This window comes from Anopheles coluzzii, chromosome 3 (genome assembly GCF_943734685.1).
Source record: "Anopheles coluzzii chromosome 3, AcolN3, whole genome shotgun sequence".
Lineage (NCBI taxonomy): Eukaryota > Metazoa > Arthropoda > Insecta > Diptera > Culicidae > Anopheles > Anopheles coluzzii.
Window position 1 is genome coordinate 13,310,909 of NC_064671.1, and position 16,843 is coordinate 13,327,751.

General features: G+C 43.5%; 1 protein-coding gene, 1 long non-coding RNA gene and 1 other non-coding gene across 5 annotated transcripts in view; 2 read left to right on the forward strand and 1 right to left on the reverse strand.

Moving 5' to 3' along the window:
* The window catches only part of LOC125907550 (uncharacterized), a 275,982-nt gene that overhangs the window by 126,909 nt on the left and 132,230 nt on the right, over positions 1-16,843 (forward strand). The gene's annotated exons all lie outside the window — the stretch shown is intronic.
* On the forward strand, positions 745-16,738 carry LOC120954862 (insulin-like growth factor-binding protein complex acid labile subunit). Of its 2 annotated transcripts, XM_040375141.2 has the most exons (4): positions 866-2,671; positions 2,750-3,307; positions 3,387-3,578; positions 16,567-16,738. In XM_040375141.2, exons 1-4 carry the CDS (start codon positions 1,727-1,729, stop codon positions 16,642-16,644), a joined length of 1,773 nt encoding a protein of 590 aa, XP_040231075.2. In that variant the 5' UTR covers positions 866-1,726; the 3' UTR covers positions 16,645-16,738. The 2 variants fall into 2 exon arrangements, with proteins under 2 accessions (XP_040231074.2, XP_040231075.2); XM_040375140.2 differs by lacking the exon at positions 16,567-16,738 and having other exon boundaries at positions 745-2,671; positions 3,387-4,009.
* Trnah-gug (transfer RNA histidin (anticodon GUG)) lies at positions 5,590-5,661 on the reverse strand. The gene has a single exon. It is a non-coding gene; the product is annotated as a tRNA-His (tRNA).

Sequence of the window (16,843 nt, forward strand, 5' to 3'; positions counted from 1 at the left end):
TACTATAATTATTGCATAAACTACTTAAATTCACTCATGCCACACTTTGTCCACTGCGCAAATGTCACCAACATCTGCTGCAAACGCAATTCATGCCCAGTCTTCAACCCTTAAGGAGGTCATCTATAAAAAGAAAGCGTAAACATGACCTTCACCAATGACTAATTTTGTACCCAATTCATCTTAACGCTTTAACCATCATTATGATCCACAACAACAACAACAACAACGACACTGACGCTCTGGGACGTCCTCCTGTACTATCACGGCTTTCCCTTTTTTTGCTCTCTCGCTCTGTCTCTCTCGCAATATCTTACTTGTACTGTTCACCACCATCACCCCCACCACGCAGACAATAAATATTAACCCTCTTAAGTCAACTCCCACTGGTCGCTCCCCCAATCCCCCGTTCATCTCCTGCATCGCCCAGCCGACACTGTCGTTACAGGGTTTCCCACGATTTATTGGTCAGTTCCCGTGAATTTTTGGTTGGTTCCCATCAATTTTTGGTGGGTTCCCATAGATTTTTGGTTCTTTTCCATAATTTATTGGTATTTTCCGATTGGATATCAATACAATTGGACCAAAAAATTCTGGGAAACGGCCAAAAAATCGTGGGAACGCACCAAAAAAATATGAGAATACACCAAAAATTTATGGGATCCAACCAATAAATCGTGGGAAACCCTGTATGGCCGCGAAAATCCCTGCGGCGCAAAGCCGCCACCATAAAAATAGGTACTTTTCTATCGTGCATTATCATTTCGCCGCTCGAAACTCCAACAGACGCCCGCGCGCTCGCTGTGTGTGTGTCCGGTGCCCGACCCCCAACACATAAATACAACCCGACCCGGCGTTGACAGTTGACACACAACCGCGCGCCCAGAACCAACGCTATCCACGGAGTGTTCACCGCGCATCGCATTTGCGAAAATTATTCTTCTCGAACGATCCGCGCGCTACGGTCGTGTACGTTTGCGTACGTTGAGCTGTTTTCGCGCAACCCGTTCGGAAGGTGCGTGTGTTTCTTGCGTTCTAGCGGCAAAAAGAGCACCTTCTGTAAAAAACGGGGTTTAGTGTGGCGTTTCGCGGGGGCCCACCGCCTGCTGTGACACTTTAAAAAGTGAGCTTAAGTTTTCCACGGAAACGCATTTCCAGCGCGCTCTGCTGGAAGCGGGGTGACAGAGAATAAAAACGAGTGAAAAAGAGGGGAAAAAAGTGTAACGAAAAAGTCTGTAAGCTTTTACCACCAAACAGTGGAAACAGTGGAAACAGTGGAAAAGTTTTGGTCTTCAACGTCACCTTCCGCCCCAGCTGGATCTAACCACGAACCAGCAATTGTGAGCCCGAACAAACCAGACTTTTAGTTTTCGGTGTTCGGAAAAAAAGACCCGCAAAATCCCCAATGCGAAAAGTCATCGTCGCGCTTTTGACAGTGGGAAAAGTGTAGTGTAAAATAAAAACAGAGGAACAGTGTCCCGGATTTTCCTTCCCCTTTCCCAATCTCTGTCAACACCTCGCGTGGTGGTGGCGCGGGTGGCAAATGAATGCTGTTAAATAATTTAAATAAAATTGGCAAAGTTTTATCGTCGCTGCGGCGGTGCAGCACTGAAGCGTGCTTCAAACCGTGACGTAACCTCAAAAATTAAACCCCGCCAGCAAACGGTGACAACGCCGAGAGAGCTCGCACAACTTCCATTCCAAAAAAAGGTTGGACAAAGCAGCTATGGCACACAAAACCACACTAAGGAGGTGTCACTGTTGGGCGTTGGTACGCACGCTGTTACTCTCGACCTTGCTGGCAGTGGTGCTGTGGCCCGCCGGTGAAGCGAATGCCCTGCCGTACGGTGCAGCCGACATCGAGCTAGACGAGGCAAACGATGCCGTCTCGCTGACCGCTTGCTACGTGGAGGACCTGCGCAACATCCGCGAACACTCGCAGAACCCGCTCGTCATTCAGATCAATCACTGCTACCTGCAGGAGCTGCCGAACGCGATCTTCATACGCTTCACCGATCTGCAGGTGTTGGAAATTTGTGACAGCCGCGTAAACAACCTGCAAGACTTTGCCCTCAACGGGCTGCGCAACATCGAGTCGCTGAACCTTTCGCGCAACAATCTCACCACGATCAAGTCCTGGAGCGATCACGATCTCGACACGCTGCAGGTGCTCGATCTGCGCCGCAATCTTATCCGCTCGATCGACGAGCTGTCCTTCCAGCGCTATCCGGGGCTGGTGAAGCTCAGCTTGGCCGTGAACTTCATCACCACCGTCCCGGACGGGACGTTCAAGCCGGTGGCAAATCTGAAGAATCTCAACCTGGGCAAGAACCTGCTAACCACCATCGAGGAGGGTACGCTGCGCGGGCTGAACAAGCTGACGCACGTCGCGTTCCATCACAACCGCATCCGCACGATCCATCCGTTCGCGTTCGTCGGCAACGGCCATCTGAAGGTGTTGCAGCTGCAGGGCAACCAGCTCGGATCGTTCGAGCCGGACCTGTTCGGCAATCTGCCGCGGCTTACCTTCCTGAACGTGAGCAGCAACGAGCTGGAGACGGTGGGGAATTTGAGCTTCAAGAACAGTGGCGATCTGCGCGTGCTCGATCTCAGCTACAATCGCATCGGGCTGCTAGAAGACAACAGCTTCAAGGGACTTTATGATTTGGAGGTAACAAACATAAAAAAAACCTTAAATTCTCGGTAACACTTATACATCACACGCTTATCTCTTCCATCTCGCAAACAGGCGCTCAACGTCAGCCACAATCAGCTCGCAACGGTTAGCAAATATGTGCTGAAGGATTGCGCTAATCTGCGCGATCTCGATCTCTCCGGCAACAGGCTGGACTACGTGGGGCTGAAGCTGTCTAGCGCTACGCCACGGCTGGTGCGGCTCAACCTCTCTCGCAACGCGATCGGTGAGATCGAGCGGGACGTGTTTGAAGATCTGCCGAAGCTGCACACGCTCGACCTTGCCCACAACCAGCTGACGGATGACGCCTTCCTGTGCTCGCTGATGAATCTCAGCGTGCTGAACATGAGCCAGAACGGGTTCCGCAAGATCAATGCCTCGCTGCTGGAGAGTCTGACGCTGGCCGAGCTGTACGATAATCCCTGGGACTGTCGGTTCCTGGTGCAGGAGCTGGCCCACCACAGCAGCAGTGTGATCTATGGCAAGAACTACCTGGTAGAGGATACGGGCCGCATACTGACCGCGACCGGTATCGAGTGTACGGACGAACGGGGCAAACACCGTGACATTGTGGTGGTTGAACCGCCGGCCAAATCTTCCCCCGATGAGATGGTCAGTATATTTTGGGCGTAAGATGAAGCTTGACCAAAAACGCTAACATGTATAACATCTATGTTCCGCTTTCGATTAGGAATTTCAACGGTACAAATTCTTCCACGAAGGGCACGTCGACACACGCCCCATTCAGGACAACTTTGACACCAAATCCACCGTCATATGGCTAATGTCCGGTGCGATCGCCGTGTTCGGTGCGTTCAAGCTGATCCAGCTGCTGCTGCGACACTCGGAACACCAGAGCGAAAAGTGGCGCCTCGCCCAGCACGTAAGTAGCGACGAGGATCATGAAGCGGCGCGGCACTACTCGAGTGTCGGCAGCCCGGCCAGCCCTACCTCGCCCAACTCGGCCACCTCCGGTGGGTTTAACTTCTTCCTTACCGTGCCCCATCAGGGTGGTATGAGACAATACTCACCAACGATAAAATAGATAGTCAGTGTATGGTATGGTGTATGTTTGTTTTGGGTGAAGCGTTTCAATTCCACTGGATGTGATTGTGATCTAGCACTGTGAGGATCGTTGTGTATCGTTTTATAGATTTTTTTTTGACTAGAACTGTAATATCAGTGCATATTAACGTGTGATTTATCTAAGTTGTCTGTACTTCCGTCCCACAGTTGTAAGCATATTGTAATGTGTATGTGTAATGTTTAGTGAAGTAAAGCGGAGCTCTAATAAAACTGAACGTAAAAACTTAACATCTGTTTACCTGTGAAGCTAACTGTGTCGTTTTTTGTTTCTATTAACACAACATATAGATGTACTTGTTTTTTTATGAGGGGTATTTTTTGTTATCAAACTAGAGATAATTTCTATCCATGAGCATCCTTTCAAAAGTAATTATTCCATCCTAAAATTAACGAATTGAGTTTTGACGTCATTGCTGCGGAGCCTGTGGACACGATTTCTACTTCCTGATATGTTTGTATATGTTTCCCAAGTACTATTTCTCTGTATGATCGGTTGCATTGACCTCCCGGCCAAGCTAACGCCAATCAAAGTAGCCATTTGTTCCTCGATTTTCATTTTCAGCTTCCTTAGGAACCTCAAGTCGCTCGAGGGTCGTCGAGCCATTCGGAACCGGGCTTTCTTTCGATGCTCTGATTATTGTCTAATAATGCCAAGATGTTGTGGATACCGGGACATGCTTATACGACGTCCACAAACTGCCTCACGAAGTCCGTTTTAGACGCTACAGGGTGCAGTTCTTTGATCGCGTACGCTTCTTAACAAAGTTACTTTACTTTTTTGCCATCGCGCCTTAGAATTCGCCTGATAGAGGCGTCCAATCGATTAACTTTTGTCCATTTTTTAATGCAAACGTTACTTCAAATATTATTACATTCGATTTAATATAAAGGAATAAATACTTTCCATAGTTTAAATTTTTATATAGTTTGAAAAATGAATATCAATAACAGAGATGTATCATTATTCATTTGATACGATAAATTTGAATACAATTAAGTTGCAGTGAAGATGACATCACAATGATCATCTTTTGAGCTGCATTGATGAAGAATTTGTTCATTCCAGGATTTAGTTTTTTTTTTATTACATTAACAATTAAGGCAACCAATGATAACCGAACCTTAAAAACCTTGCTTGAAAGCAGCACTTAACATCGCACATTCTTTTTATAGTAAACTCTATGACATTTGTGCAATGTTTCATATTGTTAAAGCTCACTTTCAAAGTGCTAAAATAAGCTATTTACATTTACAGCTATTATAGCTAAACTTGAACATCCGAGTAAATCAAATATTGTGTTTTTCAACCGTTATGTATTGCTGGTGGTGGATTTAGCTGCTATACTAATTATTGTATATGATTCGTGAAGAACATCAGCAATTATTTACATTTAATCTTTGTACAAAGCAATCTATTTAGCATGTTACAGTTCACGAGCCAAATCAAAATATTCCGAGAACTGTCTTAAAATTCAATAGCTCAAACATTACATCCTTCCGAATAGATCTAACATTCCATACACCTTGGAACGACTCTGACTGCAACGACTTGAATGGTTTTGGGAAACATAGGGATTCTGCTCATAGCGCGTACTTACATATCCTATTTGTAGTTTACATGATTCTATTAATCTATTTAGTTCCATCTCCCTTTTTTGGTTTATGAAATAATTATTTTTCAATTCTTCAATGAGAGCACGTGCAAGCTTTGTTAGTTAATTAAAAAACTATCTCACCCCTTCCGTGACAATGCATTTTTGATAGATTGTTCCCCTCCTTCCCTTGAGAAACTCGTCAATCTGCAGCATTGCCGTGACCAGGATTCGAACCTGGGTTACTACGGCCACAACGTAGGGTCCTAACCACTAGACGATCACGGCTATCGGGGTGTACATAATCATACGTTAAGACATTTGAAGAGATTGGATGTAAAATATTCAAACCTGTGGGCAATGTGGGCGAATTTCAATGTTTTGAGCGTATACAGTTTCAGCGTTAAGCACTGGTTTGCAATAAATTGCAAAATTCAAATCAAGTAGAATACACTTAGCATTCAAAAGCTATTTTTAGCTAGCTTGTGGCTCTACAATAAAAAGTTGTATCGGTATCATAAAAAAACGCAGCCAAACCGCATCAAGCAATATCAGCACTTTTCAACCCTACACTTCTCCTCTGTACGGGTTCTATCGAGTCAACGGGTTTACCCGTTTATTGCGTGCATATTTACCCCGCTTTTCACCCATCCCAATGTTGTCCATTCACCATACATACGCACCCCGAATACATCCGTCGGTAGCAGTCAGCAAATATGCATTTCACCGTTATCATCGTTAGCAGTGTGGTCGAAGTGTTCGTTTCAAGAGTTGTTGTTGATGTTTGCAAATCGTTTCTTAGCGCGACGGCAATCAAGTTCTCCTTATAGCCGTTTTCGTCTAGTGGTTAGGACCCTACGTTGTGGCCGTAGTAACCCAGGTTCGAATCCTGGTCACGGCAATGTCTTGCACATTCCCCTCACTCTTACAAGAGGGGCAGGGTTGTGCAAAAGAACATTGTCACGGAAAGGAGTGAAAATCCCCTTTTTTGCTCTCCTCTTCTAACGTGTCATATCGGCACAAAAAACAACTTCTATTTTCCATGCTTGAATGAAGTACGTGATGAGCTAGCATTTTGTCGGAAAAACAACCCGCCCCCTCCCTGGTATGCGTGTCCCGTCCTACTCCCCGTACCCTGATCTTCAATGGACATATATATTTTTTTATATATCCGCCTGACCTACATACCGCGCATCTAACCGCGCGAGGGGCGCTTTAATCCGTGGCAAATAGTTTGCCCACCGTAAGCCACGCGTGGGTTGCTGCAGCAAGAAATATTGCTACCCATTCGTCGGGGTTCAGTTGCAGCCGCAATCATCCACTCCACAAACAGTGCAGGCAGAGTGCGCTCGGTTATAGTTTTGCGTTCGTGTTTTATTTCCGTTCCGGTACGCTTACGCGGAAGATGATGCTTTTCTTTCACTTTCTGTCTTTTCGGTTACGTTCCGGCTCGCTCCAGCCGACAGTAAAGAGCGGGAAACGAGAAAAACACACACACAAACAGTGAGACACTCACAAATAAACCGTAACAGAAAACAAAAAACGAAACCGGAAGCTTAGCGTAAGCCATTTTCCACCAAACCGTTGATGGGCAGCAGTTGAAATGGCCGGCAGGCGTTTTGAGTGGCAGACTGGATGCGACTTCCGGATTTGCAATAAATTTCGGTCACGAACAAGACCTTCAGCCGCGTGCACGGTGCTAAGAAAAACGGGTTCCACTTGAATGGGTTGAATCTGTGAAGAAAACACAAGCCAGAACGCAAGGCCACCCATCGGATGACGGGAGGGGGACCCATGAGGGGGCTTGGGGGTGATGGCTTAAGCTTGCCCTACTTCAAGGCACGCAAAATGTAAGCAGTGCCGGGGAGATAAGTTTTTATTACGCTGTCTGGCTGGCGATGGCTCTGGGCTTAATGAACCGGAAGCGCAAGTGTCAGATAAGTTACGAATCGCATAAAGCACCGGGTGGTGTTGTGCGGATGATTTTGGTGGAAAATGCTCGCCTCCAAACCTGCGCCCTCCGTTGTTCCCGGGACTGTGTGTGAGACTGAACTCTGTCGGGAAGAGGATGGGCGTTCAGTGAGATGGAACATTGGAGTTGTGTTTTTTTGCTGATGTTTTTGGAACGCAAAGTCTTTAGCAAAGACCGTACACACACTGAGGATCGATCTGTTTTTCATGCTTGGATCACCGTTTGCTTACATGTTGTTACAGGCAATGTTAACGAAAACACTTCCGCACTTAGGCAATGGAATGAAAGGATGTGTTAGTTCCAGCTGAGGAGATTATGAGTTTGAAGGGGTTTGTTTTTCTTCTGGTTACCGATTTTATCCAGCCAGTTTTTTCTTACATTTTTTTCTGATGTTTTCTTTTGCGTAAGCAGATGCTTCACGACTTCTTTTTGTAAAATATATGTTTATAGTAATAATTTCTTCAAGTAAATCTATTTTTAAATAACCTTGCTTATTTTTAATGATAGATCAAATAGGAATAACGAATACAAATGTATTCGACTGATAAATTTTCATGGCCCTTTTTAGTAAGAACTTTGGTAATTAAGTAATTGCAATGCTTACAAGTAATGCTTCGATATTGCTAATTTGCAGCCCAACTCTGTCATACTTTGATTAGTATCGACCTACTTGAAGTAAATTGAAGTACACAGCATTGAGTGCAATCGTAAATGAATGAGTAATAATTTCCAATACCTATTGGCGGTATTCCACTCACTCCATAGTAGTGTTTCATCTATAAATTACGTAACGACAACGATGGTAATTTACTTAATTACAAACTGTTATGATGCAATCAAATCTCTTCTATTGCTTTTATTGGAGTTGAGCGAACAATGCCTATCCACTCCTTTTACAATTCCTTCAACAACCATTGCTCAGTTTTGCATTGTTTATTTGAATAAAATATAAATTTATTCTTCTAGATTTTGTTTATTCAGGATAAACGGATAAACAAATTCTCTGCTTTCGAGACTTATTTCATTACCACTCAGCCGGATAGTCAATCGTTGTTACGGGGGGAAGGTCCATTCTAGGGTTAAACCCATGACGGGCATGTTATTGAGTCGTTTAAGCTGTACCATGAGACACTACATAGATGCACATAAAAAAATTAACCAACATGACTATCTCTGTAAATATTTGTCACGATTGAAAATTTGCAATATTTGATACGAAGAGCTTTGATGCGAACGATTAAGCCGACCGAGTCGATCACCTAGCCGATAATTCGGATAATCGACTTTAATGAAAAAGCTATCACTTTCTTACCGAATAGGAAAAAAAACATTGGGTATCAGGAGCATCGTGTCCAATATCAATATCAATCTCCAACCCAACCAGCCTTATGAAAAACACGCAAAATTGAAAGTCATGTTTCCTCCCGTTTGACGTTACGTTATTTATGGATGCTCCCTTTTTTTCAAATCTCAATTTTGAATAGATACGTTTTTCGCGAAGAAATGTAACTTTGAACATGTGGAAAACAAGTCGTCTGGCAAGGACATTGCACGAAGTCCTTGCATTTTACTAAATTTCCAACATTTAAGAGAAATAAAATCTAAAAATAATTATTCAATCTATGTAAATGGTGCCCGCCCAATGACCACGGCACCACTTATTACCATTGACACAACATAGGCTGCATTAATCTTCGGTGCAAACAGATTGAATCACTGTGTGCTGTCGATAATCGTTTGCCCGAAGTGCATTGGTGTTGTGCCCTATAATGTAATCCTCTCTTTTCCTAACATTCACATACAAACACGCGCCGTAGATCGACACGTACACCCAAATGAATAGGCCACTCTAGTAATTAATTGATCACGAAATCGGTACAATAAGCCTAACACTATGCCGTGCCATGCATTAGAAGCCAAATTGGGGGTGCCCCATTTCAACTGAAATCGCTGTAAATTGAACCATCGGCAAACCAAATTGCAAGCGAACTTAGCGTGCAGATCAAATATTAATAATTAATCGCTTGACCGTTTGATTTGCACCGTGTGCGCGTGTGTCTGTGTGTTTGTGCTCGGTAACAACAAGGTTCTATCGACGAACGGATGCCGATTTCCACGACTGAGTTGCACTGCTGTGCATGGTGCTCGGGGGAAAGCGAACGGTTCCGCCCTCTCGTACGTTGTGCCAGCCGGAGAGTGCCTTTCTGCCAAGCGAACATCCGGCGGTTACGCGGAATTCCCGTCCGCCTAACACACTCTAATTATTGTGCTCGAAACGTTCGAAAACACGCCGACAGGGAAGCAGAGCAGAGGCGATGCCACGCTACGAACTAGCGCCGCACGAATCAAACGAAACCAATCGAACCGTACCACGGTCTGTGCGGTAGTCAGAGATAATTAAATCACGTCCAGCACGGTCCAGCGGCGACTGTGCTTTGTGGTAATAGCTTTGGAAAAGTTTGCCAATCCAGATCCGGTCCGCATTCGTTCGGCCGCGTCAGTAGAACGCCATTATTTGCACACCAGAGCCAAAGTTCGCGCTCCCCGGTGCAACCGGATATTCAGGGTTCGCTGTTTCCATCGCACCATGCAAAAGCGTACCAACGCACCCAACTATTGGCGAAAAACTCCTTCATTAGCGGAACGGGATATCGGATCCGCTTTTTTTTGTTGTTGGGACGTGCATGTTCTATTTCCAAACGTTGCGCTCCCTCCACAAGACATTAGGGGCGGTAATTTTTGGGCCTAACATTGTTAGGTTCGTTTCGGTCGGGAAGTTTAAGCAACTTTAAAACCGCACCCATTCGTAGTGTTGGATTCCAATAGGATTCCAACATTTACTTTTGTGCAATATATTCCTGGGACTACACGTATGGTTGAAAACTTACGCAATCAAGTAAGTCAAACAGTGGTTTAATTTGAAAAGTCATATGAAGCATTCTAATACATCAATTTCGACATACATTTAACTAGTTTTTCTGTGACAAAAAAATCCTGTTAATATAGCAATGAAAGTATAACTGAAAATAATGTTTATATAAGTTTGTAACGAAAAAATCTGTGAGAGCACTAGCAGAATTAGATTCATATTATTTTTAGCTTGTAATACCAATCTTGAAAAAAAATCAACATTTTACAGCAATCGAACTTCATGACTTATAGCATTTTGTGTGAAGCAACTAATGTGCACTTTTTTAAGACAAAAATAGAAACAAAGCAAAACATGGGTTAATGAAGAATTTTCGGACCCTGCTTCACCAAAATTCATCTTAAAGTATTGGCATACTAAGTTTAAACGTGGTGAAATGAGCACTGAGGACATAGGACGCTCAAAAGAGCTATCGCAATAGCTCACATATGTGAAAACAATGGCCAAAGTATATGAATTGAGGTACGAATCGCTTCCTCACCCACCATATGCACCACACCTGGCTCACAGCGACTATTTCATGTTCTGAGAGAGGTCAAGAGGATGCTCGCTGAGAAGAAATTTTCGTCGAACGAATAGGGTGATCGCCGAAATAGAAACCAGTTTTGAGGCAACGAACAAACCGTACTACATAGGTGATTTAGAAAAGTTGGAGAATCGTTATAATTGGTGTATCACTCTTGAAGGGATGTATGTTCCATTCCTCGGTGTTGATAAAGGTTTCAGGCTTTACAATGGAATAAATAATAAGTCCTAATACTGACATTGGCTATAACAGTCTAAAGCCAAGTTTCTGCTCCATGCCTAAGCAAGCGTTCATAGTCGGGTTATTGATGGCAGTTTTGGTTCACATACCTATTCTGGTGCTAATTTTGGAGAGAAAAACTCAGATGTTTCAGAGTAGTTGATAATTTACTAATTATCCTTTAACATTTGACCTGAACGGCAATATATGTACTATCTTTTTGACTCCGTTTTATATATTTAAAGCATGTTTACTTTTCCCATCTCTGTTTTGTTTTATTAACTAGTACTAAGACGGCAATATTAGGTTCTTTAAAGAAACGATCGGCTATTGAGCTTCCCAATACAATGCCATACAATTAAATAGACTATAAGTTCTCTAGATCTCCTTTTTTGTTATTCTCAGCATCGAAATGCTGAAATGTAAAATCCAAAACAAGACTGACGGAATCATTCGATATGTAGAAATCAGGTCATTGTTTTACGAATCACACTTCACCCTCATAAGGGTGGAAGCTTCAAAGTTATCTTTTATAGATCAGATGTGAGACTGATTTACGAGCAGTTTTCTTTGCATTGTACGTGTTAACTAAATAGCAATTTTGTTTTGATTAATTATTTAAAACATATAATAGTTATACAAGCATGCAGATATTAAACTAATTGTCTGAGAGAGAAAAAAAATGCCAATATTACAATCAAACTGTACTGCTGCTAACAAAAAATGCGTTAACAATTGACATGAAATATTCCATTCTATCCTCAGCATTTAGCTGAAGAAAGCAACGACTTTGGTGCTTTCAGATCATGATTATTCAAAATTTTATAAGCTTTGATTTCGTATTGATTTATAAAAAAATGATGTTGACTAACTCTTTAATAATGGCGTCGAATTTTAAACGTCAAACCCCGTGCTGGTACCTTCTCCATGAATGAATTGTTCCTTATTCCCAGTGCAAAACAAAAACCACACTTTATACAAATCATGCCAACTCGTTCATTCTCATCCAGAATAATATTCATACCACTTACTTTAACGATCATTCCACCCGTACCCGAGTGCTCGAGTGCTTAAAGCGTACACACATTCACCACAGGCAGCAGCCGAACCCGATGAAGCACCAATTAGCAAAGCAAAACTTTTAAGCCGCCAAACCACGCGCTTTTGCTTTCCAGCCCAACAACCACTTCACACACACAAACGCACAAACACACAGAGAGAAAATACAACCTTTGCTGCTTAAAACAAACAGAACAAACGCTCCACATATGTAGTGCGATGGAGGGACGACCCTGCTGCTGTGCTGCTGCTATAGGACGAAAGTTTACATTTGGTTTTTGTCGAAATCGATCTCATCCCCGCATCCAGGATCGTTATAGATCATGCCAGCTGGCGCAAAAGTTTGAACCTTCTAATCATTACAAATACGCTGCGAGACTATCCTTCTCGTTTTGACGAGTGGGAAACAAACCAAGGGGGGGGGGGGGAGAAAGAAACTTTCACATGCACAGCTTTCTTAAGAAACACACAAGCGCTGGCAAGACAAGACAAATTAGCCTGCCTGAGACAAATGTGCTCTCGGGTTGGAGCGTCTTTTTTGTTGTTGCTTCTGAATAAAAAGGACTCCCTCTGCACTAACACACAAACACACACACAACGAAGAAGCAAAGGGATCTTTGTCTGTCTTTCTGCCTCATCAAGCTTCTCATCATCCGTACATGTGTCTTCGTGGAGCGGAGCTTTATGTATGCTAAAAAGGGTTGACACACAAAGCACCCGGGAAGATGCGGATGTAGCATCTCACGATGGTTCACTTTATGTTTTTTCTCTTTTGCTTTGTGTTGTCCTTTTCACTGCTAGTAATTTATCTTTCCCTAATTTGGCGGAAAAGAAGTTCACCAAAAGAAGCTTTGGAAGCACAGCGCAGAACACTTCTCCTGAGCTTTATTCACTTATTTACGAGCTGCGCGTAATCCTTCTCTCTCTCTCTCTCTCTTTTTTTGCCTCCCATACCCCATTCAGCTAGATGGTCCTGTTACTATTTTTCAACAGAAACGGAGCTCAAGTTACGGAGCGTCAGGTTTTCCAACTTTAAAGTCTATTAAAACTGGCCCCTCCCAAGACCAGCCGGGGGTCTGGTCCGGGCTTATTTGCTGATTTTCCTCACTTCAGTTTTCCACTTCTGTCGGGAGTTGATAAAGGGGGGAAAAGATCAGAATTTCAAAAGCTTTTCCGGGACTCCGGGTTCGATGTGAGAATTTGAGATGCTGAGTGTGAAGGTGGAGGGACAAACAGATGTTTGTTATTTTTATCATTCAACCCGATACTCGCAGTGTCCCGCATGTACCCTCGCTGAAGAGCTAGGAAGAGCGGGCAGAGCCCGAACCTTAGCCCTTATGTTCGCCCTAGCTCATATTCTTAATCTTCTGTGCTGTAGTTCTTCTACCTTCCTTCCAGCGGGGTCCCATGGGAAGCTGAGACTCCTTCACCATTGTGTTTGTTTTCCTCCCTTAGGTTTTTGGGCGTTGGGTGTTGGGAAGCGACCTTCCTGTTCCTCATAAAAAATCTTCCCCAATAAGAAGGGGGAAGGTTGGGAATATTTTGCTTTCTTGTGCGCCAGTATTTGAGAAGAAAGTTTTTCTCTTTTTTGTTTACCCCATGCTTTTTTTTGCTATTGGCTGCACAGCGAACCTCTGAGGGGCAGGACGACAACGTGACCCCATTTTATGTTTTCACCACTGCACAACTCGATCAACTCGAACACAGCGCTCGATAGCGTTGGGTGGGAAAATGGGGCGCCGTTTCTTGCCGTTCTTTGTTTCGTTACTCCTTCGATTGTCCTTTTTTCTGGCTGTTTGTTGCCAATCGAAAATATCCAGACAATAAAGCCCGACAATCCCGAAGAGAGCGCGTTCTCCCGACTGTGTCCCGTTCACAGTCAGGCTAAACACAGCTAAGCACTGCTGGGAAAGTGGAAATCGAAACACGCTGTGCGGCAATGCGATTGATATTGCAACCATTGTGGAATGCTCTACTCAGCACGGATCCATTCGAACGTGGGCACGATTCGAATAAATTCGAAGCGGAAACGAGCAATAACAAACAAACGGATGGATCGAAAGGAAAGCTAACCTCCCGTGACACTGTATGCATTAATATGTAAATTTGGTAGTAAAATCAAATGCAGTAGTTTCGGGGTTTGTGGAGGGAAACACAACGAATGCGAATCTAAATTGAGTTGGCTTTTTAGTTTTAATGTTTTTCGACATGATTGAATCTTTCAATACATTCATTTACGTACCACGGTTCATTCTTACAAAACGCAATATTAAGGTATAATTGAGCGATTAAATTTAAAATGTGAACCATTTATGGAATAATTTAAAATTTAGATGACATTATGGTTTAAAAATGCAACTGTGTTGAGATGAACTGGAAAAAAACCCTGCATTTTTATCCTGCTCGGTAATCCACACGCTCGATAATCCGCAGTTTTGAAAACCAAATTCAAAACCGTCATTCGATAATCCGCAACTCAGTCAAGTGCCCATTACCGAGCGTGAACTGTGCCTAAAGTCAGCGGTCCCGTGGTTCAATCGTCAACTCGCACAACTTAAAAAACTTGCTCGTCATTAGTTAAACTCTCCTATGGACCTTTAGAGTCCTCTGTAGCAAGGACAGACTTATCCGGCTGCGTGTGGTACTAAATAAGACTCGAAAACCTTATAGATGATGCAGGGCATATCCATGAAAGGAAGTTACGCTAATTTGAAGAATAAGAAGGAAGTGCCTTAAGCATGAAATGTATTTATTAATTACCTTCTTATGTGACTGTGGCAAATGCTTGAAATTCAAATAACAAAAAATGACAAAAGAAAATAAAAGTAATAAATTAACACTTCAAGTTCAATCGAAACACTTCTTGTAATGAAAATTCAGACAAAGAACTGGCCAATAGACAACGTTCACTTATACTGATTATCAGTGTTATTTAAGTAATATAAATCAAGAAAGTCAGTCCCATTTTTTTATGAAAATTAATTTAATCAATTTGATAACAAGCCAACTCATTACAGGACAATGGATTACGTTTCGTTATGTCGTTAGCAATAGCCGAATGATGTCTGTTGCAATTGGAATCAGTTTCGAATTTGTATTAATTTAATTTTAAAATTAGAAAAACAAGTTAATTGATTAATTATATAACACTTTCAAAATTAATTGCTAATATAAGAAAGGCTGTTAGATTTCAAAGTAACACAATTTTAAACGTATACTTTATCTACATTTTATACACAAAATAGCTTGATTTTTTTATCGAAATGAAACGTAAAATTTGAAAAATATCCGCCCAAACACAAGCGCCCGGGCGCTGAAATTGAAGACACCGATAAAGCTCGAAATAAAGCCCAAGCTTTCCGGCGGCGAGATTGATTAAAATTATACATTTAATTAACTGAAATCCGTGCTCATTTGCTTATCTCGTTACTCAATTTAAACTATTTCCGTGCCTGTGCATCCGTAAGCTGGCCGGAAACGTTGCGCACAGGAGGAACGGGCGCAGGAGCAACCGGCAGCAGGACGGCATTGCAAGCCTTTCCACAATCCACTGCTGAAAGGTCTAGGCTACAAACGTTGAGGCGAATGGTTCTTGTCATCCCGCCCGGCCGAATAACGCAGCGAAGAAGGAAGCGATAGACACACTCTGATAGACAGGACGGACAGAATGACAGACGGTGCTGCTTTCTGGCATGCTGTGTGTGTGTGTGTTTGTCTCACGGGAATCTACATCACCTCGGGAATGCTTCTGAAGTAGCTCTCGCCCAAAGCAACGCTTCGCTTCACCCGCCCTGCCGATCCGATAAGCTGCTAATTGATTTATTTTCCATCCGCCTTTCTTCGCATTGCTTCGATGATTTTTAAGCTAGTTTGGCGCGGGCTAGTGGAACTGTGGAACCGTATTTTTTACTTTGTTGGTTTTTACTTCACTAACTGATTTTTTTTCTATTTCTTTCTTTTTCACTGCTATTTTGAACATACCACACACATACACCTTCAAACACCTTGATACGATTACGATCCGGCACGATCGGGGAACCAAACGCCATTTCACCACATCTCTCGTTATTTGCCCACCCGCCGGCAATGCGATGCTGTTAATTGTGAAATGCTGACACTCACCGCAACAACACTATCCATCGCCACCAACAAACGAACGAACCAAAAACTGCGAACATCCTTCCGTCATCCAAACTATATTTTGCCTGCCTGCTGCGAACGGAATGCCGCTGGAAAACTCCACTACAACACAACGCGTTCCGAACGACATCATCCACCACCACCACCATCGGTTGCCCGGGCAACGGGGACACTCTGTCACAATCGCGGGCTTCTGGGTGGAAAATCATTATCGGGCTTCCGCGACAATCTCGAATGATGGTGGTGGTCACCGTTTCGGGATTTTATTTATTTTTTTTTTTTTTGCTGCTGCTGTTTGTGTGCCCGGGGACACCGAACAACGAAACAACAAACACGGCCACGAAACAGCTCGAGTACAACCTGCCGGACGATCGGGATATCGCCATCAGCAAGGCGATGGAAGCGAACCGGATGGACGACAAGTGAGTAGTGAGGCGAGGGCAAAAACGGCCAAACCGGGACGCACGGGCGGACGCACACTCGATGGAGGGATGAAAATAAAATGAAAATTATTTTCTCACTCGCCAAAGCTAATTAAAGTGGTGCCAGGCATATCTCGGACCGGTTCGGCATCGAACGCATCGAACCAGCGTGTGAGCGGTGGGAAGGGGCACAAAAAATCTGA